Below are 21,716 nucleotides of genomic sequence, written 5' to 3' on the forward strand. Positions count from 1 at the left end.
CCCCTTTTCTCTTTCTCTGTATGGTCTGTCTTTCTCTCTTTCTCTTTAATTTTATCTGCTTTTTAATCTCCCTCTCTCTTTCTCTCCCTCCCCTCTCTCTTTCTCTCCCACCCCTCTCTCTTTCTTATTATTTTTCTTTCTTTCTCCTTCTGTTCCTCTCTTTTTCTCTCTCTCTCTTTCTTTCTTTCTTCTCTCTCTTTAATTTCATCTGTATTCTAATCCCCTCTCTCTTTCTCCCTCTTCCCCTCTACATTTCTCGTTCTCTTTCTCTCTCACCTACTCATCTGGCCCCAGTGAGATCGTTTTTTTCTACCACGTGACTCCGATATTCAAACGCATGAGACAAATGTGGTGTTGTAGCTACGCACGTGACCTGAGGAGGGCAGCCGACCTCCGTCTAGTGCGCATTTCTAGCGTCGAAGAAGAAAAGACGGAAGTCGACCACACACGAAAAAAGCAGCATGTCTCCACCGAAGATCAACAGACCCAAAACCGTAAGAAAAAATATTCAAATTACGAACAACCGACCGTACGCAACCCTTAAACAATAAATTTTGATAAGACTATTTAATTTTCAGGCGTCTTCACTTCATTTAGAGTAAAATTTGTGACCTCGCATTATAGCAACCAGTGTAACTTTAGGTTTGCAGTGACTTCATTTTTGGACAATTAGTGTTTGACTGTTTTCTTTTTATTCAAAGTACAAAAAAATGATTAACAGTGAACATTGTAGTAGCGTAATTGTGCACAATCTTGTTCTGAAAAAAGAAGTTTTACATTAAAAGACGTACTAATTTATTTAGTTATTCGTTAAAAGCTTTAATTAATGATCTCACTCTAAGACAGGGGTCTCAAACTCATTTTCACCACAGGCCACACTAGCATTATATCTGTACCCCAAAAGCCCGATATAATTTATAAATGCAACTACCGTACATGTCTTGAATGGCATGTAAAATATATTAAGCATCCCCCTTATGGAAAGCAACTCTGAATCGTCTTCAATGCTATTGATATGTCCTTCAGACTGGGCAGAGAGCAGCCAACGATCTTCTGGGCTATGTTGTGTTGGGAGTTAATCATCAAAATGTACCGTTTACCTAATAGTTCGAATTAGTTATCTGAATCCATTAACTAAACACAACCTACAATCATGCATGCTCGTTTCTTGAGAGAAAAATGGACAGGAAAGGCGACATTTCACACGGGGCGGATTTATTTTCCTAACAGAAGAAGTAAGTGTAGTCAGGAGACGGCCGAAAAAATAGTGACGTTGAAGTCTGTGCGGGAAGCCTTTTTTCTGAAGTCCTTTAGTTTTCTCTTATTGCCCCACGTCTTCCCGCGAGATGGCGTCTCGGCTCCTCCCATGGGCGTGCCAAGGAAGCCCCCTGGGCCTCACAATCTCATCCACGAGCACCTTGATGACTGGCTTCCTAAAACATCGCCTCCACGAGTCCTGTTATCAAAATTCCCTAGACAAAATATGCATTTCGAACAGCCTGCCCTGACTTTGTACATTGAACTAAAGCCCACTCAGTGAAAATACTCATTGCATCAAACTGAGTCAATCGTATAAAATACTTTATAGTCAAATGTATAAAATCCTTTAGTTGATTACCCTGTTTTTCCTGTCCCCATGCTACAAGCATACCACACCGTGACGCCTTATATGGTTTATCTCGATTGCTCTCACCTGATTTCGATAGACTGAAAGTAACAAGATCCAACACATTACTTCATCATGTCACAAACATTACAGTATTTTCCGAAGTATAAGTCGCAGTTTCTTTTCATAGATTGTCGGGGGTGCGACTTGTACCACGGTGCGACTCATGTGTGGAATTATTAACCCGTGATTAGATAGATAGATAGATACTTTATTTATCCCCGTAGGGAAATTCACTCTTCCAGCAGTATCCTTGTGTTGATTATTAACAGATTAACAGGATGGCCTCGGGGTGCTGTGTTGTAGTTTAGCCATCATCTGTAAACATCATCCTCCACTAGGTTGCAAGCGTTTCATTGGCTAACCAATGTGTCAATCATCATTTGAATCGATCACTATTGGCTAAAGTTATTCGGAGGTAAAGGGGGCGGATCCTTTTTATCATTTACAGGCTTGCATAGGCTAAAGGGGCAAAACAAAGCCTGCAATTGGCCGAAAAAGATGAATGTGAATAGCATGTTTGGTTGACGTCATAGAGAAAACGGTATTTTACTATTCTGTACTGTATTTGTAAATATTTTACTCTCCTGGATTTACTTCACTCATGGATATAAGAGGACCATGGTTGCACATTATTATTGAACACTTACCTCCTGAGCTACTGTGGGGCGGCAGTAGCTCAGGAGGTAGAGCGATCGTTTTAGGATTAAGGGATCCCAGTTCGAATCCCGGCTTGTCCGTGTTACATGCCGAAGTGTCCTTGGGTAAGACACTGAACCCCCAATAAGCAGCTTAGCGCCTTACATGGCTGCACAGATCACGGCCGCTATTGGGAAATGTGAAGCACAATGTAAAGCGCTTTGGGAAGTCATTGACTTGAAAAGCTCTATATAAATGCAGATCATTTCATTTCATAACACGACTTCGGTGAGCTACTCCGGCTATATATTGTCCCTGTATCTTGTTTCAGACTGAACTCGATGTTTCTGTGATAAGCGGTGCAGATAATGGATGCGATGGAGTGTCAATTTTTAAATTAAACTCAATTCCAAGGATCCGCTCCCTTTACCTCCGAATAACTTTAGCCAATAGTGATCGATGTTTATTGTCATATGCACAGTAAAGTTGCGAGCGAAAAAGAAAATAGAAACTAAGGAATGGTTGGCATTTCTTGAATCCCAAGACTTTAACCTTCCGAATGATATTTGGAACGATGCATTTGAGTGACATCGTACAGATACTGTTTCCGCACGTGTCTACGACATGTATTTGCTTCTTTGCGAGCTTTCTGAATGTTAAGGGGGTAATCAGTTGGACTGAATCATCTGTTTTGTCCACGTTCCCATTGTAGCGCCTTATAATCCGGTGCGTCTTATGTATGTCAAATATTGGACCAAATATTTTTTCGGGGTGCGCCGTATAACCCGGTGCGCCTTATAGTGCGGAAAATACGGTATTTGATCGTACTTTATAGTCAAAAGTATAAAATCTTTCAAATTGTATATGTGTGTGTGTTATTTCGAGGAAAAAGGAAAGCGAAATTCCAATGAGGCAACCGGCGTGGATCACTTTGTCTTTTTTCGGCAGGAGTTGGGCAAGAAGCTGTTCAAACGTCGGCGCGTCCTGGGGCGAGACAGGAAAAAGCGGCATCAGATCATCGGGGCCGTGGTGGACCGAGGCCTCATCACCATCCACCATCTCAAAAAGCGACAGTCGGTTTCTCGGCATCCGAGCGAGTGAGTTTGCACGCGACGAGCGCCGTGACCACGTTTGTTCCTCGCGGCAGGACAAGTCCCAGGGCCAACATCACTTTGTCCGGCAAGAAGAAACGAAAGCTCATCAAACAGCTGCAGAATCTTCAAAAGGACAAAAGCGCCATGGAAGGTGAGCTTTTTTGAAATATCCTCTGGGTTCGTACTGTCGCTTGACATCCTGAAAAATGCTTACGTTTCCAGGTTGTGAGTGAAAAGTGAATTCATGTTGAATGATTTTATGCATTTGACAATAAAAGATTTTATACGATTGAATACAAGTTACATTTATGGAGTGCAATGAAGATTTTCACCGAGTAGGCTTAAGTTCAATGACCGGTCGCGCTGATCTGAGTGCAGAATATTTTGTCTGGGGCGGCAGTAGTTCAGGAGGTAGAGAGCTCGTCTTGGGATCAAGGGATCCCAGTTCGAATCCCGGCTCGTCCGTGTTACATGTCCTTGGGTAAGACACTGAACCCCTAACTTCACTGTACCGCCTTTTGGAATTTTACGCTTCGTCCCCAAAACATAAAACGAGCTATTTTGTCGTCAACCAAAGTGGAGCAATGATACGATACACGCACACATCCAAATTTGTACGCGTTGTTCTTTCGTTTTTACCCAGTCGCAACGGATGCCGCTCCACCAAAGAAGAGAAGACGCAGGAAGAAAACGAAGAAGACGACCGCGCCCTCTGAGGACGTCGTCATGGCCGACGCGGAATAGTTTTGCAAATACAATCCTGAATTACTGCCTTCGTGATTGAACCTGACAATGATGTTGATCTTACTTCTTTTAAACGGGACTGACCAAAACTTAGTTGAGTTTTTCTGTGTTCGCACACACATACTCTCTATTGTACCACATACACTCACTGGCCACTTTATTAGGTACACCATGCTTGTAACGGGTTGGACGGTGACACAACACACTCTTCTCTTCAACAGCAGGGCCCGACAGCTTTCGCTGGTTTACCCCTGCCGCATCATACGGGTACCCTGCCCATTCCCTAGAACGCGTCTACACATCCCACTATCCTTTCACAACACCTCTCCACTCGTTCCTATCAACAACAAACCAACGTTTAACTCGCCTATTTAAAACAACCGACAGTTTTTTGTATTTGTGTTTTTTTTTTCACGACAATAATCTTTACCTGAGACTCGTCTGAAGCTCCTTCATCGAGACCTCGTGCGTGAATAGCCCGCTCCAACGATCACTTTAGATTTTCTGTTTTTGGTAAACAAAAAATGTCCCATTTCCAGCAACCTGCTTCCCGCGTCCAGCAAGCACCGGATCATGGGCGCGGCCCTTTCTCTTTCTTCCAATAAAACTTGTGAGAAACGCAACGCAAGTGGGTCCTGTCTCCGTTCTGTTCCTGACACTCGTAGTGATGGGCATTCAGTCTTTTTCTTTGAGAAGTAGCTCTTTCGGCTTGGCTTACTAAGAAATCTTGACACGTTCGGCTTCCAAAAAGCTCTTCATATTGTTTATTTTGCTTTTATCTAAATTTCAAAAATATGTAACATTATGCATACAATTACTTTTTGGGGACAATAAAGCTAAAAAAAAACAGACAAGCATAAAAAATGAAAAACAAGTGCAAAAAATGAAATGAAGGCGAAAAAGGAGGAACAACAATGAAGGAAGAAAAAAGTCAAAGGTAGAAGAATCAAAATAATACAAGGAAAATGAGAGAAAGGAAAGAAAAAGGAGAAAAAAAAATAAAAAGAGGAAAAAGGCCAGAAATATAAAAAGACATGGGAGAACAAAGAAACAAATGAAGAAGAAAATGAAAAAGAAGAAAATGCAGATCCTCTTGTAATAAATACTCTTCACACCATATCATTAGGCTGGCATCTAAGTTCCTGTCGACCCTTTCCTGTACTCTGGTTGCATATGAGCAGAGCTTCTCCGCTTTAAAATGTGCGAAAACGAGGCTAAGAATCTCACCGTTTTCATGCTGCTGTACACTGAAAAGGAAATTCTCATGTCTATAGACAGTTACATTGTCACCAACAACGTTGCAGATTTCAAATGATCAATACCAAACATCGGTGAACGTGTTTTCATCGATATCACAATCTTTTATTTTTTTTACATAAAAAATTAAAGCGATAAGGTCCATAAAGGAAGATAGGCGCGTATTGGCCCCGCCCCCCTGTCTCCCCTCCCCCCTCCCGGAGGACAAAGCCAAAAATGGGTCATCCGCTTCCTCGTCTCCTCGTTTCAAGACATCCAGCGGCTGCCGGAAGACCGGCGGGCTGCGGCGGACGATTGCGGGGAGAAGGCCGATGACGGAACCGCGCCACTGAACCCGAGAGACCCGCCGACGGCGGAAGCGTCCGGCAGGTGCGTAGGACGAGCGCTCGGTACCAGGTCGAACCCTCGGACGGAACCGACGTGACGTCACCCTATGGAAACCGTATCGCCGTTCTTGCGTGCCGTCATGGCGGATGGCGTGACGTCACGGGATGGCTAACAAAGGTGGCGGTTTGGAGTTAGCTAGAGTTAGCATACCTTTGTTAATGATTGCTATTCACCTTATAGGGCGATAAAAGGCCTGAAAGACTTAACGTGGCACCTATTTACTCGCAGAAATTCTGATTTTGTAGAATATATACTGGAGTAATTTGTCTTCGGGCAGTGGGCAGGGGACACCCTGAACTGGTCTCTCATTCACACCTAGGTACAATTTGGACCAGCCAATTCACCTGAAACGCGTGTTTTTTAAATGTGTGAGGAAACCGGAGTGCCCGGAGGAAACCCACGCAAGCACGGGGAGAACATGCAAACTCCACACAGGAGGTTCGATCTCATGACCTCACAACTGTACCGCATACGCGCTAACCACTGCACCGCCGTGCTGCCCAACCAAAAGTCATTGTTTTTATATAAATGCAAATACCAAATACTGGTGGCTAGAGGGCAGTGTTAACTCAACACGCGCGGTGAGTTGGTTCAGGTGTCCAACTGCATTCACTCAATTGAATAAATCAGTGAACACAGTCAATGCTAAAGGAAAATCTTTCCCATTGTTTGTGGAAAAATGTGTTTTGTTCAGAAAATATCCCTTGTCATCGTGATTATGATATGTAAGGTCGGTTACTAATGCAGGCAAAATGATGATCGCCAATAATACTGGGAAGAAAAAGCTCAAAATATGGAGTTGACGTTGATTTACTGATCTGACCTACCTCAGAACAGAAAGTCTGGATCCGGAGCTAAACTACAAGGATACTGCTGGAAGTGTGAATCTATCTAGACATTTATCTATCTATCTGGACACCTATCTATCTATCTATCTATCTAGACATCTATCTAGACATCTATCTAGACATCTATCTAGACATCTATCTATCTAGACATCTATCTATCTGGACATTTATCTATCTATCTAGACATTTATCTATCTATCTAGACATTTATCTATCTATCTAGACATCTATCAACTATCTATCTAGACATCTATCTATCTATCTATCTATCCAGACATTTATCTATCTATCTAGACATCTATCGATCGACTATCTAGACATCTATCTATCTATATCTAGACATTTAGACACCTAGTCATCTATCAACTATCTATCTAGACATCTATCTATCTAGACATCTAGAAATCTATCTATCTATCTAGACATCTATCTAGACATCTATCTATCTAGACATCTATCTATCTGGACAACTATCTCTCTATCTAGACATTTATCTATCTATCTATCTAGACATCTATCTATTGACTATCTAGACATCTATCTATCTATCTATCTATCTAGACATTTAGACATTTAGACATCTAAACATCTAGACATCTATCTAGACATTTAGACATCTATATCTAGACATCTATCTATCTACACATCTAGACATCAAGACATCTTTCTATCTATCTACACATCTAGACATCTAGATATCTATCTAACTATCTAGACAGCTCGACATATATCTATCTATCTAGACATCTATCTAGACATCTATCCATCCCGTTTATCGAATAGCTGCAACTGTGAGCATAGTGATGGTTGTCACGTCATCACTCGGTAGAATGCAAGGTTCAGTCAGGCAATCTGACTTCACTCTGCAGACAAAGTCCTTCTGGGCGCACTTTGGACGCCAGAGATTCTGTTCAAGCTCACAACAAGAAGTCTTTCAATTCTGTCTCTCATATCCTCGACGACCCCGTTAGAGATTTTCACAAGTTCTATTTTTGCTCGTCTTTCTTGTCATTTTCTTTTCAAGCGTCCCGGCTACGATCCTCGGTAAGGTTTGCTTGGTTCCTTATCTATTCTTAGGTCCGTTTCTTAGCCTGGGTTCTGTTCCTGTTACAACAAAGCAAGTGATCCAACTTGTAAATTGGGAGGACTTTTTAGTGACCTGTTGGATGTCCTCCTGAAGACGTTGAACTTGGTAAAGCTTGCTTGATTCCCTAACTGTTCTTAGGTCTGTTCCTTAGTCCGGGTTCTGCTCCTGTTACAACAGAGCAAGTGATCCAACTTGTAAATTTGGAGGACTTTTTAGTGACCTGTTGGATGTCCTCCTGAAGACGTTGAACTTGGTAAAGCTTGCTTGATTCCTTAACTGTTCTTAGGTCTGATCCTTAGTCCAAGTTCTGTTCCTGTTACAACAAAGCAAGTGATCCAACTTGTAAATTGGGAGGACTTTTTAGTGACCTGTTGGATGTCCTCCTGAAGACGTTGAACTTGGTAAAGCTTGCTTGATTCCCTAACTGTTCTTAGGTCTGTTCCTTAGTCCGGGTTCTGCTCCTGTTACAACAGAGCAAGTGATCCAACTTGTAAATTTGGAGGACTTTTTAGTGACCTGTTGGATGTCCTCCTGAAGACGTTGAACTTGGTAAAGCTTGCTTGATTCCTTAACTGTTTCTTAGGTCTGTTCCTTAGTCTAGGTTCTGTTCCTGTAAACCTAAGTAAGCTATTCAGATTGTGAGCTTTGAGAACTTTTTGTGCAATGTTCGCTTAATAACGTTGAACTTGATTTGTTCTGGCCTGGTTTTGGTTCCTGTGAAAGGAAATCAAGCGATCCAACTTGTAACTTCTAAAGACTTTTGATGATGAACTTGATGAATCTTGCTTTGTTCCTTTTCTATTCTTAGATCCGTTCCTTAGCTTCGGTGTTGTTTCTGCAACAGCAAAGCGAGCAATCCAGACTTTAACGCGTGAGGACTTTTTAGTGACCAGTTGGATGTCCTCCTGAAGACGTTGAATTTTGTAAAGCTTGCATGGTTCCTTATCTATTCTTAGGTCTGTTCCTTAGCCTGGGTCCTGTTCCTGGAACAGCAAAGCGAGCAATCTAGCTCTTGACTTATGAGGATTTTCTAGTGACCAGTTTGATGTCCCCTTAATGACGTTGAACCAGGTGAAGCTTGCTTGGTTCCTTATCTATTCTTAGGTCTGTTCCTTATCCTAGGTTATGTTCCTGGAACAGCAAAGCAAGCGATCCAGATTGTAACATGTTAGGACTTTTTAGTGACCAGTTGGCTGTCTTCCTGAAGACGTTGAACTTGGTAAAGCTTGCTGGGTTCCTCATCTATTCTTAGGTCTGTTCCTTAGCCTGGGTCCTGTCCATGTAACAGTAAAGCGAGCAATCTAGCTCTTAACTTATGAGAACTTGTTAGTGACCAGTTTGATGTCCCCTTAATGACGTTAAACCAGGTGAAGCTTGCTTGGTTCCTTATCTATTCTTAGGTCTGTTCCTTATCCTGGGTTATGTTCCTGGAACAGCAAAGCAAGCGATCCAGATTGTAACATGTGAGGACTTTTTAGTGACCAGTTGGTTGTCCTCCTGAAGACGTTGAACTTGGTAAATCTTGCTTGGTTCCTTATCTATTCTTAGGTCTGTTCCTTAGCCTGGGTTCTGTTCCTGGAACAGCAAAGCCAGCAATCTAGCTCTTGACTTATGAGGACTTTCTAGTGACCAGTTCGATGTCCCCTTAATGACGTTGGTTCCTTATATATTCTTAGGTCTGTTCCTCATCCTGGTTTCTGTTCCTGGAACAGCAAAGCGAGCAATCTAGCTCTTGACTTATCAGGACTTTCTAGTGACCAGTTCGAAGTCCCCTTAATGACGTTGAACCAGGTGAAGCTTGGTTGGTTCCTTATCTATTCTTAGGTCTGTTGCTTAGCCTGGGTTATGTTCCTGGAACAGATTGAAACATGTTAGGACTTCTTAATGACCGGTTCGATGTCCCCTGAATGACCCTGAACTTAAAATCCGTCCAATGCAGACTTTCCGCCCAGCTCCGCCTTCCGCCATGACCCGGGTGCTGGACCTGGTGCTGCCGGTGCTGGTCCTGGCGTGTGTCGGCGCCCAACGCGAATCCTGCTTCTCCCGACAGCACCAGAACGCCACCGTCACCGCCAGAGAGGGCGCCATTGCGACGGCCCGCTACCTGGCCAGCGAACAGAAATGCGTTCTGTCCTGCTGCTCCCAGCCGCTGCAGCAAGGTGAGCGTCGCCATTTTGCTACCATGATGTCATTATGCTCTGCGTTCATACAGCGCTGTTCAAGTCGCTGCGCTTTACAATGTGCTTCACACTTTCCCTTTTACACATACTATCTAACCCAGGGGTGTCAAACTCATTTTAACTCGGGAGCCAGACGATAGAACAAACATTCTGTCGGCTGCCGGACTAGTAGATTAAAGAGAAGGGAAAAGAGAGAGAAAGAAATAAGAGAAAGAGGGAGGGAAAAGGAGAATGGGTTGGAGAGAGAGAGAGGAAAGAGAGAAAGGGAGAGGGAGAGAGAACGTGAGAAACAAAAGAGATAAAAAGATAAATAGTAAGAGATGGGGAAAGAGAGAGAAAGAAAGAAATTCAAAAAGAAGTAGAAAGAGAGCAATAGAAAAGGAGGTAAAAGAGAAGGAGAGAAAGGGAGAAAAGACAGAAAAGGAAAAAAGGAAGAGAGATCAAAAGAAGGTAAAAAGACGGAGAGAGAGAGAGAGACAAAGAGAAACAACGAGAGACAGCAACAGAGGATCGCAGACGGACTGACAACAAGGGATTAACAGGACTGAGTTCAAATAGTGACAGGGAGCCAATCAGAACCCGCGGCGAGTGGTGCAAAATGAGCGGGCATAGCTGAGTCACATCAGTCATCATGACAGAACTGGCAAAGAACAGAAGATATTGTAATTTGTGGTGGGCTTTTGAAAAGTACGAAAACAGGACCCACTTGCGTAACGTTTACCACAAGTTTTATTGAAGGAACGAGGAAGGGCTGCACCCACGATCCGGTGTTCGCTCTTGTATTCGGTTTGTGATCCAAACTCGGAACTTGGCAAGCGATGGCTGTGTCGGGGACGGAAAAAACAGGTCAGTAGCCGGGACAGGAGAGCAAAAACGTGGTCGGGTTGGAAGCGAGTCGTAAGTCAGAATGGGAGGGCAGACGTGGTCGGGATAAACAACGGCTCTTAAGTCGGGACGGGAGCGCAGACGTGGTCGGGATCCAAACGGGTCGTTGTCTGAGACAAACGGGAGCAAAAACGGGAGCAAAAACGGGGCAGGTGGGAGTCACGGGTCAAAAAAAGCTTGCCTTGAAAAACAGATGATCGCAGACGGACTGACAACAAGGGATTAACAGGATTCGCGATGGGCTTTTAAAAAGTAGTGGACTACCGCACCATAGTGTAACATCTGATTTCAATTGTCTGATTCAATTGTAAATAATAACCTTATCTCCTTTGTTCCTTTATCATCTTTGTTTTCTTCTATCCTCACTGTTAAATGTGAGACTGGAGTGCCACGTCCAATTTCGTTGTCACAATATGTTCAACCCATTTTGTAACAATGACAATGAAGGTGTATTCTATTCTATTCTAATCTACCGTATTTTCCGCACTATAAGGCGCACCTAAAAGCCTTTATTTTTTTCAAAAGCTGACCATGCGCCTTATAATACAGTGCGCCTTATATGTGGATCAATATTAAGTCGCAAAGTCTCGCAACTTACGCAACAGCCGCCGACTCGATTTTCCCCCGAAGGTGAAGTAGTCCGCGACGTATGCTGGGATTTATATACCGGCGTTTCATTGGCTAACCAATGTGTCAATCATTTGAATCGGTCACTATTGGCTAAAGTTATTCGGAGGTAAAGGGGCGGATCCTTTTTATTATTTACAGGCTCGCATAGGCTAAAGGGGCGAAACAAAGCCTGCGATTGGCCGAAAAAGATGAACGTGAATCACACGTTGGGTTGCACTACGGCATAGAGAAAACATTTTTTACTAAATATTTGACTCTCCTGGATTTACTACACTCGCGTTGTAAGAAGACCATGGTTACGTATCATTATTGAACGCGAGAACTTAGGTGAGCTATGCGGCTTTATATTTTCCCGGTATCTTGTTTTAGAACGATCTTGATGTTGCTGTGATGAGTCTATTTTTAAACTGTGTTTATTGTCATATGCACAGTAAAGAAGCCCGTTTCCCTGCACAGTAAAATTCTTACTTTGCTGTCCACACAGTTGCCAGCGAAAAATAAAATAGAAACTAGGGAATGGTTAGCATTTCTTGAATCCCAAGACTTGAACCTTCCGAATGATATTTGGAACGCTGCATTTGAGTGACATCGTACGACACGTATTTGCTTCTTTGCAAGCTTTGGGAATGTTAAGGGGGTAAGAAGTTGGACTGAACTATCTGACTGTTTTGTCCGCGTTCCCATCGTAGCGCCTTATAATCCGGTGCGCCTTTTGTATGGAAAATATAGGACCAAAAACTATTTTTTGGGGGTGCGCCCTATAACCCGGTGCGCCTTATAGTGCGGAAAATACGGTATTCTAAATTTCACGGTGTGGGTGCAGGTGCCAAGTGCAACGTGGTGGTGTTCAAGGCTTCTACACACAAGGGAGAAAACAACTGCTTCCTCTACCACTGCCCCTCCGAGCGGGACTGCCCCCTGATGAAGGCGCCCCCTGGTGTGCGCACCTACGACATCTATAAAGGTAAGCGCCAGGTTTTTCCTCTTTGCTTTACACGTTCTGTCTTGGTTAAAACTTGAGATTGTATCAGGATGAAGAAAAGAACACATTCTGAGTCGGAGATTTAGGTTTTTTTATAGCCCATCCATCAGAGGCGCGTGCTTCCAAGATTGGCTCAAGAAGGAATCACGCTCTGCCAATGGCTAGAGCAGGGGTGTCAAACTCATTTGAACTCGGGGGCCACACCATAGAACAAACATTCTATCGGGGGCCGGACGAGTAGATTAAAGAGAAAGAAAAAGAGAGATAAAGAAATCAGAGAAAGAGGGAGGGAAAAGGAGAGAGGGCGGGAAAAAGAAAGAAAAAGAGACAGGGAGAGAGCGTGAGAAAAAAAAAAGATAAAAAGTTGTGAGAGACGGGAAAAAGAAAGGGAGAGGAGTAAAGAAATCCAAAGAGAAATAGAAAGACAAAAGGAGAGAAAAGAAAAAGAGACAGAGTGGGAGAAAGGGGTGTAAAAGAAAGAGAGAGAGAGAAATAAATACAAGTACAGTATCTTTGTTCGAAGCACCTTTCTTTGGCATCATCAAGAGGACATATTTCAACCTGCAGCTCATTTTTCTCTTGCGCTTCTCTGAGTGTTGTCTCGCGGGCCGGATTCAATCCCTTAGCGGGCCTGATGTGGCCCGCGGGCTGCCGGTTTGACACCTGTGGGCGAGAGGCTCATTTATTAAAAAACACAAGCATGAAACAACACATCTGATTGGTTTAAATAAGATCACATGAACACAGGAAACAAATTTGATTGGTTTGGACAGAAACACATGTTTCAATGGAGTGACCAATGCTGGTCGCTAGATGGCGTGTGAGCATAATAAATGAGGAATAAGGATAGTAAAACTTTGTAACTTGAAGGCTCTGTAATAAGAAAGGAATGTAGAGAGGGAAGCTCTTGAGCAGACTTCCCTGCACTAAAGCGAAGGCCATCTTGTTTAATAGTTAGCGGGCCCCAAGAAGATACAATTGTAAGCTCTTCTTCGGACTTCCCAGCACCGAAGCGAAGGCCATCTTGATTAATAGTTAGCGGGCCCCAAGAGGATACATTTGTTGCAAGAATACAAACAGGACCTGGATAAATACGGAGACTCAAAGTGACCTTATTACTTTTGAAAAGAAGAAAAAGAAGAATATAAAAAAGAAATGAAAAAAAAGAAGATAAAAAAGAAAAGAGAAAAAAAGAGTTAAGACAAAATGTAAAACTCAAAAAAGGAAAAGAAAAAGAGAGAAAATTACATGTTTTTATCTCTTTTTTAAATACTTTTTTATTCCCATATTCCTCTTCCCTCCCATTATTTCTTCACTATTTTTTATTCTTTTTTTTTTAAATTGCCCTTCTTTTTGCCATTTTTTGTGTAAGGCTGGGTAGAAATGGGCTCCCTTTTGCTCCCTTTTCAATCTCCGTAGTTATGTAGTGAACGAATATAAAACACTGTCCCTTTAAGAACTATATACTATATACTCTGACAGTTTTTGTCTTATATTTGAGAGTGGGGTGTCATGATTTTCGATGTGAATCACCTGTGCCCGCTCATTTGGCGTCAACTGCTGATTCTGAGTTCTGATTGGCTACCTGTCCCTATTTAATCCCAGTCCTGTCAATCCCCTGTTGTCAGTCCGCCTGCGAACCTCTGTTAACCCTAGGCAAGCCTTTTTCGACCCTGACTCCCACCTGTCCCGTTTTTGCTCCCGTCCGTCTCCGGCTACGACCCGTTTTGATCCTGACCACGTCGGCTCTCCCGTCCCGGCTTACGACCCATTTTTGATCCTGACTATGTCTACTCTCCCGTCCTGGCTTACGACCCGTTTCCGACCCCGACCACGCTTTGCTCTCCCAGTCCCGGCTACGGACCCGTTTTTCTGTCACTGACACCGCCATCGCTCGCTACGGAAGATCCACTTCTGTGTTCACAACCCTAGTGCGAGAGCGACTTTCTTCCCCTGTCCAGGAAACAGCCCTTCCTCTATCTTTCAATAAAACTTAAACGTTACGCAATTGGGTCCTGTTTTTGTTCTGGTCCTGACATGGTGTGCGTAGTTTAAGGTGTCCTTAAAAAGTTTACATTTAAATATATTCTTTATTAGGGCAGCACGGTGGCACAGTGCATAGCGCATGTGCGGCACAGTTCTGAGGTCGTGAGATCAAACCCCCTGTGTGGAGTTTGCATGTTCTCCATGAGCTTGCGTGGGTTTCCTCCCACATTCCAAAAGCATGCATGTCAGGTTAATGGCTGGTCCAAATTGTCCCTAGGTGTGAATGAGTGAATGAGTTGTCTGTCCCTATATGCCCTGCTATTTGCTCGCAACCAGTTCAGGGTGTCCCCTGCCCACTGCCCGAAGTTGGCTGGGATGGGCTCCAGCACCCCCGCGACCCTACTGAGGATAAGCGGTGCAGATAATGGATAAATGGATGGATATTCTCTATTAAGCGCATTACAATGGAGGAAAGAAGGCAGGAGCCATGGGGAGAATTACTAGAAGGAGAGTGATTTTACGCGCGTGCCGGTGGTTTTCTTTTATTCCAAGATGAAAATGGTGAAAGTAAGAAAACAGACAGTTTCAAATACAGTCGAAATGCCAACCCAAAGCTAAAAAAAAATGAAAAAGGAGGAGTTTATTCGAGCATATTTAAGAGAGTCCCGTACTTGCACGTGCAAACCAAGCAGGTCTTGATAACAGGTTTACCTTGGAGTGCCACGTCCAATCACGTTGATGTCAATGAAAATGAAGACAATTCGATTCTTTTCCACTCAGGCGTCAACCATCCGACCACCGTCCATCCGGTGACCACCGTCCGTCCTGTTACTACGGCAACCGGGCCCTGCAGAACATCGACAACGAATGCCGCGACATCGGCCATCATCCGAGGGGCTTTAGCGCCGGTTCCCGCGACGACCAACGGCACCAAGCGGGCGGACAAACCAGCCAAAAAACAAAACAGGACAAAAAATAACAAAAAGACAAAAAGCCATCCGTCCAATGTGGAAGCGAGGCCGAGGGTCGCTGGTACCCTGAACACGAAGGCCCCGCCGCCGATGACTCCGCCTTCTACACCAACTCCACTTGCTACTACCAATGCTACTGTGACATCACTTCCTATGATTATAACCCCGCCTACAACGACGATAGCTCCGCCTCCTATTACCATGACCTCTCCCACAACAACAACAAGTCCACTTCCTGTTAGAGGTAAGATCTTAAGCCACGGGTGTCTAAACTTTTCAGAAAAGGAGCCGGATTTGGTGAGCTGAAAACTGAGTGATGGCCGATCTTAGGAATTAAATAGTAAAATGGAGCGTTTACCAAATTGTTCTAATTCAGGGGTGTCCAACTCATTTGAACTCAGGGGCCACACCATAGAACGAACATTCTGTCGGGGGCCGGACGAGTAGATTCAAGAGAAAAGAAAAAAGAGGGATAAAGAAAAAGAGAGAGCGTGAGAAACAAAAGATAAAAAGTCATGAGCGAGAGAGAGAGAGAGAGAGAATGGGTGAAAAGGGGTGGAAGAGAGAGAGAGAGTGGGAGAAAAGGAATGGAAGAGAGAGACAGAGAGAGAGAGAGTGGGAGAAAAGGGGTGGAAGAGAGCGAGAGAGGGAAAAAAAGGGTGGAAGAGAGAGGGACAGAGAGAGAGAGAGTGGGAGAAAAGGGGTGGAAGAGAGAGAGAGAGTAGGAGAAAAGGGGTGGAAGAGAGAGAGAGAGTGGGAGAAAAGGGGTGGAAGAGAGAGAGAAAGAGAGGGAAAAAAGGGGTGGAAGAGAGAGAGAGAGGGAAAAAAAGGGTGGAAGAGAGAGGGACAGAGAGAGAGAGAGTGGGAGAAAAGGGGTGGAAGAGAGAGAGAGAGTAGGAGAAAAGGGGTGGAAGAGAGAGAGAGAGTGGGAGAAAAGGGGTGGAAGAGAGAGAGAGACACAGAGACAGAGAGAGAGAAATACAAGTACAGTGTCTTTGTTGGAGGCACCTGGCTGGGAGAAAAAAGGGGTGGAAGAGAGAGAGAGAGTGGGAGAAAAGGGGTGGAAGAGAGAGAGAGAGAGAGAGAGAGGGAAAAAAAGGGTGGAAGAGAGAGGGACAGAGAGAGAGAGAGTGGGAGAAAAAAGGGGTTGAAGAGAGAGTGAGAGAGAGAGAGGGAGAAAAGAGGTGGAAGAGAGAGACAGAGAGAGAGAGTGGGAGAAAAGGGGTGGGAGAGAGAGAGAGAGAGAGAGAGAGAGTGGGAGAAAAGGGGTGGAAGAGAGAGAGACAGAGAGAGAGAGACACAGACCGAGAGAGAGAAATACAAGTACAGTGTCTTTGTTGGAGGCACCTGGCTTTGGCAACATCAAGCTGACATATTCCAACCTGCAGCTTGTTTTTCTCTTGCGCTTCTCTGAGTGTTGTCCCGCGGGCCGGATTCAATCCCTTAGCGGGCCTGATCTGGCCCGCGGGCCGCCTCTTGGACACCTGTGTTCTAATGAGTTATCTGACTCCTTTAACCAAACACATCCTACATTCACCTAACAATGCGCGCTCGTTTCTTGAAGGAAAAGATGGACAAGAGACCGGCATTTCCACACGGGGCAGATTTAATTTCTTAAACTAATCAACGAAGTGAACTCCATCGAATTAGCCGAATTAGTGTCGCTCGAGTCTCTATCAAGCCTCCTCTCTCGATCTCCCGCTTCCTTCTCCCGGCCCACGTTTTTTCCGCAAGCTGGTGTGTCGGCTCCTGTTGTAGAAAATAAACTTGCATTTGTAGAATAGATTAGCATACATTTAGAAAGAAATGTAGAAAGACTTGCCTACAGTTGGGAGAAATGTTGTTTACATCTCGCGAAGATCTCGGTGGACGAATTAGTATAAACAATCCTCCTCAAGGGAGGACGAGATAACGGCAAAGGGCAAGGTGACATAAACTGGCATAAACTTAAAAACACTTCCAAATAAGGACGGAACCCTGGGCATGTACGCCTTCAGGCGTGAAAAGGGACGGGGCCAAACCGGGTACACGTGCTATGTTGAAAACTATAAAGACACACGCATATATTTGATTCGCTGAGTCTCTTGTTGAAATTGTGTATCAATAAAAACTCCCTCTTATGTCATTTTGATTCCTGCATTTCTTGGAACACGTATGAGACGATTCAACAAATTGGTCTTATCTTCAACACTCCTCCCATGGGCGTGCCAGGAAAGCCCCCTACGTGGGGTCCACCATCTCGGAGAAGAGCGTCCCGATGTCTGAAAAACAGCAGAGCGCTTATTTAAACAACTTCTCCAAACAATGCCTGTCGTCCTGCGTCAGAGTTAACAGAACTATACGAAACATTCCGCATTCGGATCAGCGTGACCTGTCGTTGAACTTAAGCCTTCTCTGTGAAAATCTTTATTGCACTCCATAAATGTAACTTGTATTCAATCGTATAAAATCTTTTATAGTCAATTGTATAAAATCCTTCACCGACTATTCAGTCTGGCATTCCTTGAACATTCGTCAATAAATTTAATTTCTGTGAAAAGTTCGCAGTGCTTGGCGATCAGCGTAGCCTGCCTTAGTAGAATTTTCGCAAGAGGGACCCTAGTTAGGCAGAGATGCTCGGGGTCCAGACATCGAGGCGAGGGGGCTTTCCTGGCACGCCCATGGGAGGAGCCGGCACACCAGCTGGCGGAGAGATGTGGGTCGAGAGAAGAACTTCAGAAGATTGAGAAGATTGAGAGGGAGAATCGAGAGAGGAGGCTTGATAGAGACTCGAGCAACACTAATTCGGCTAATTCGATGGAGTTCACTTAGTTAAATTGTTTAAGAAATTAAATCTGCCCCCGTGTGAAAATGTCGGCTATTCTTGTCCATCTTTTCCCATCAAGAAACGAGCGCGCATTGTTAGGTGGTGTTTGGTTAATGGAGTCAGATAAGGAATTCAAAAAATTTGGGAAACAGTATATTTTGATATTAAATTCTTAACACAAATTCGGCAGACGCAGTTGTTTCGAATTCTGGTGAAAAACATACTGCAATTTACACTTGTCCTGGAAGCGGCGGCCCTCACAGTCAACTTTCCTTTTTTATTGACAATTGCCATGCCGGAAAAGGGATGGGATGAAATTCTCACAGAAAGCCCAGAGCAAGGTGGCCAAAGGGCTACTGCCATCGTCTGGTAAAATGGTGATATTTTTCGTTTTAATATGTACATATGTATTTTATACTGCGGTCAACATTACTGGTGGGACACGTATTATTAATTTTATGACAGAGGCCGATAAAAGTTTGATCACCTGTGACCTAGATGGTCTGTGTACTGTGAACCGTCAAATGTTTTTACTGCTTTGTTTAACTTATTTTGTTCCAAAAGAAGGCTTTAATTGGTTATCATAAATCACCTCTCCTCCTCCCAACTCCTCACTGTTAGGAATTAAATATCTTAAAATGTATCGTTTACCAAATTGTTCAAATGAGTTATCTGACTCCATTAACCAAACACGACCTTTCCACACGGGGGCAGATTTAATTTCTTAAATAATAAACTAAGTGAATTCCATCGAATTAGTCGAATTAGTCTTTGTCGAGCCTCTCTCTCGTTCTCCCTCCCGATCTTTGATCTTCTGAAGTTCTTCTTAAGTTCTTCTCTCGACCCACGTCCCTCCCAAGCTGGCGTGTCGGCTTCTCCCGTGAGCGCGTCAGGAAAAAAAACCCCACGTGGGCTCCACGGCTCCTCGATGTCTGAAGAAACTAAAAACAACACCGAGCGTTTATCAAAACAATGCCTGACGTCTTTCGTCAGCGCCCCGTTATCAAAATTCCCCAGCCAAAACACTCAGCCCTTGGAACGGCGCGACCTGAAGCCCACTCAGTGAAAATCTTCGTTGCATTCGATGAATGTAACTTGTATTTAATCGTATAAAATCCTTTATAGTCAAATGTATAAAATCCTTCAGCACAAATAAACATTTGGATTTTATCTGCGCGATCTCACCTCTCATTCCTGTGACTGCAGATCCTACAAGTATTGCAACTCCACTTCCTACCACTAGGGCTACGCCTACTACCACCATGGCTCCACCTCCTACCACAAGGTCTACGCCTACTACCACCAGGGCTCCACCTCCTACCACCAGGGCTCCACCTACAACCACCACAGCTCCACCTCCTACCACCAGGGCTCCGCCTCCGACCACCAGGGCTCCGCCTCCCACCAGCAGGGCTCCGCCTCCTACCACCAGGGCGACGCCTGCTACCACCACAACTCCACCGAAAACCACGACTCCATCGACCACAACGGCCAAAGGTCCTCCTATAACTCCGAGTCCCTCGACGACAACCCTCGTAACCATCGCTCCTTCTTCACCTGAGACCACGCCCACTCCGGTGACCTCCGCCAATGGGCGGAGTCAGACATCAAAGATGCTACTCGGTCGCCACGGCGACACCGCCACGGGGTCGCTGAAGAGCGGCCTGGTGGCTTTGATGGTGATCGGCGTGGCGGCGCTAATGCTAGCGCTGGCGGCGGCCGGACGCAAAGCCATGGAGTCCTTCGACCGGCGCCATTACACCCGCCTGGAGCTGAACGACCTTCACTACGACTTGTGAAGCGTCAAGGTCGCGCTCTCCCATTGGCCGGTTTGAAAAAGATCGTCCACGGCAGGGGTCTCCAACCGTTTTTCAACCCCAGAGTGACTTGTGATTGTAATTAGCTAATTGCTAATTAGCGCAAAAGGCACACAGTTTGTTATCCATTTCTAGAAAACAACTGTTTTTGCCATGGCTACTTAGAGAATGTGGGGTTAAATAGACTAAGGGATTGAATCCGGCCCGCGAGACAACACTCAAAGAAGCGCAAGAGAAAAACGAGCTGCAAGTTGAAATAGGTCAACCTGATGTTGCCAAAGCCAGGTGCCTCAAACAAAGACACTGTACTTGTATTTCTCTCTCTCTCTCTCTCTCTCTCTCGCTTTCTTTTCCACCCCTTTTTTCCCAATCTCTGTCTCTTTCAATCTCTGTGTCTCTCTTTTTCTATTCCTTTGTTGCTCTTTGTGTCTTTTTCTCTCTGTGTCTTTTTAACTTCTTTTTCTCTAACTTCCTTTTTTCCTTTTCTCTCTTTTCTCTTTCTCTGTTCCTACCCTTCTGTCTTTCTATTTCTCTTTGGATTTCTTTCTTCCTCTCTCTTTTCCACCCATTTTCTCCCACTCTCTGTCTCTCTCTCTTTCACTCACTGTGTCTCTCTTTTTCTCTTCCTTTGTTGCTCTTTGTCTCTTTCTCTCTCTGTTTCTTTTGAACTTCTTTTGCTCTCACTTCCCTTATTCCTTTTCTCTCTTTTCTCTTTCTCTCTTCCTACCCTTCACGCTTTCTTTTCTCTGTTCTCTTTTCTCTCCTTCTGTCTTTCTATTTCTCTTTGGATTTCTTTCTTCCTCTCCCTTTCTTTCCCCCTCTCTCACGACTTTTTATCTCTTTTGTTTCTCACGCTCTCTCCCTCTCTCCTTTTCCCTCCCTCTTTCTCTTATTTCTTTCTCTCTTTTTTCTCTTTCCCTTTAATCTACCAGTCCGGCCCCCGACAGAAGGTTTGTTCTATGGTGTGGCCCCCGAGTTCAAATGAGTTTGACACCCCTGCTCTAAAAAAAAAATACATTTTCCTAGAAAATCACAATAACCCGTAGCTATTTTCAGAACGGGTCTGGAGACCCCTGCTTTACGGACACATATTTGTGACGCTAGCAAACTCAGGAAGACGCTCGTCAACACACTTTTGTTACTTGCAGTCGTTTGGACTTTCGGCTGCCATCTTGGGAACTTGAAGGCCGTCATGAACATCTATTTCGGGAATTGATGACCGGCTGTCTTTTTGGGAAAGGATAGACCGCTTTTTTTTGTTTGTAAACCGGTGTGACGTAGCCAAGTTGCGCGCGAATTGTTAAGACACAAATTCAGAACGGTCGGATCCTTTAAGTACACGGGTGGTAGGGGCACCATTTCCTGTGGTGTGTCTTGGTGCCCATCCCTCTCCAGGCCCACTCATGAGAGAGTGAGAGAGAGAGAGAGAGAGAAATAGAAAGAAAAAGAGGGAGAGAGAGAGAGAGAGAGAAAGAAAAAGAGGGAAAGAGAGAGGAATAGAAAGAAAGAGGGAGATAGAAAGAAAACGAGGGAAAGAGAGGAATAGAAAGAAAGAGGGAGAGAGAGATAGAAAGAAAAAGAGGGAAAGAGAGAGGAATACAAATAAAGAGGGAGAGAGAGAGAAAGAAAAAGAGGGAAAGAGAGAGAAATAGTAAGAAAGAGGGAAAAAGAGAGAGAAATAGAAAGAAAGAGGGAGAGAGAGAGGAATACAAAGAAAGAGGGAGAGAGAGGAATAGA

The 21,716-nt window shown here is 44.3% G+C and overlaps 1 protein-coding gene across 1 annotated transcript; it reads left to right on the forward strand.

The window, feature by feature from the left end:
* The first annotated feature begins 455 nt into the window (after window positions 1–455).
* mansc1 (MANSC domain containing 1) lies at window positions 456–21,647 on the forward strand. Its single transcript, XM_088347318.1, has 14 exons — window positions 456–494; window positions 3,254–3,378; window positions 3,453–3,550; window positions 4,043–4,142; window positions 5,611–5,769; window positions 7,505–7,679; window positions 7,726–7,827; window positions 7,874–7,975; window positions 8,022–8,123; window positions 8,170–8,271; window positions 9,662–9,881; window positions 12,241–12,381; window positions 15,166–15,600; window positions 19,369–21,647. The coding sequence occupies exons 1-14, from the start codon at window positions 462–464 to the stop codon at window positions 19,959–19,961; spliced, it is 2,487 nt and encodes an 828-aa protein (XP_088203444.1). The 5' UTR covers window positions 456–461; the 3' UTR covers window positions 19,962–21,647.
* The last annotated feature ends 69 nt before the right edge of the window (window positions 21,648–21,716 follow it).

The sequence above is a fragment of the Urocampus carinirostris genome, chromosome 11 (genome assembly GCF_059441175.1).
Source record: "Urocampus carinirostris isolate Australia breed hairy pipefish chromosome 11, RoL_Ucar_1.0, whole genome shotgun sequence".
In the NCBI taxonomy this organism is placed as follows: domain Eukaryota; kingdom Metazoa; phylum Chordata; class Actinopteri; order Syngnathiformes; family Syngnathidae; genus Urocampus; species Urocampus carinirostris.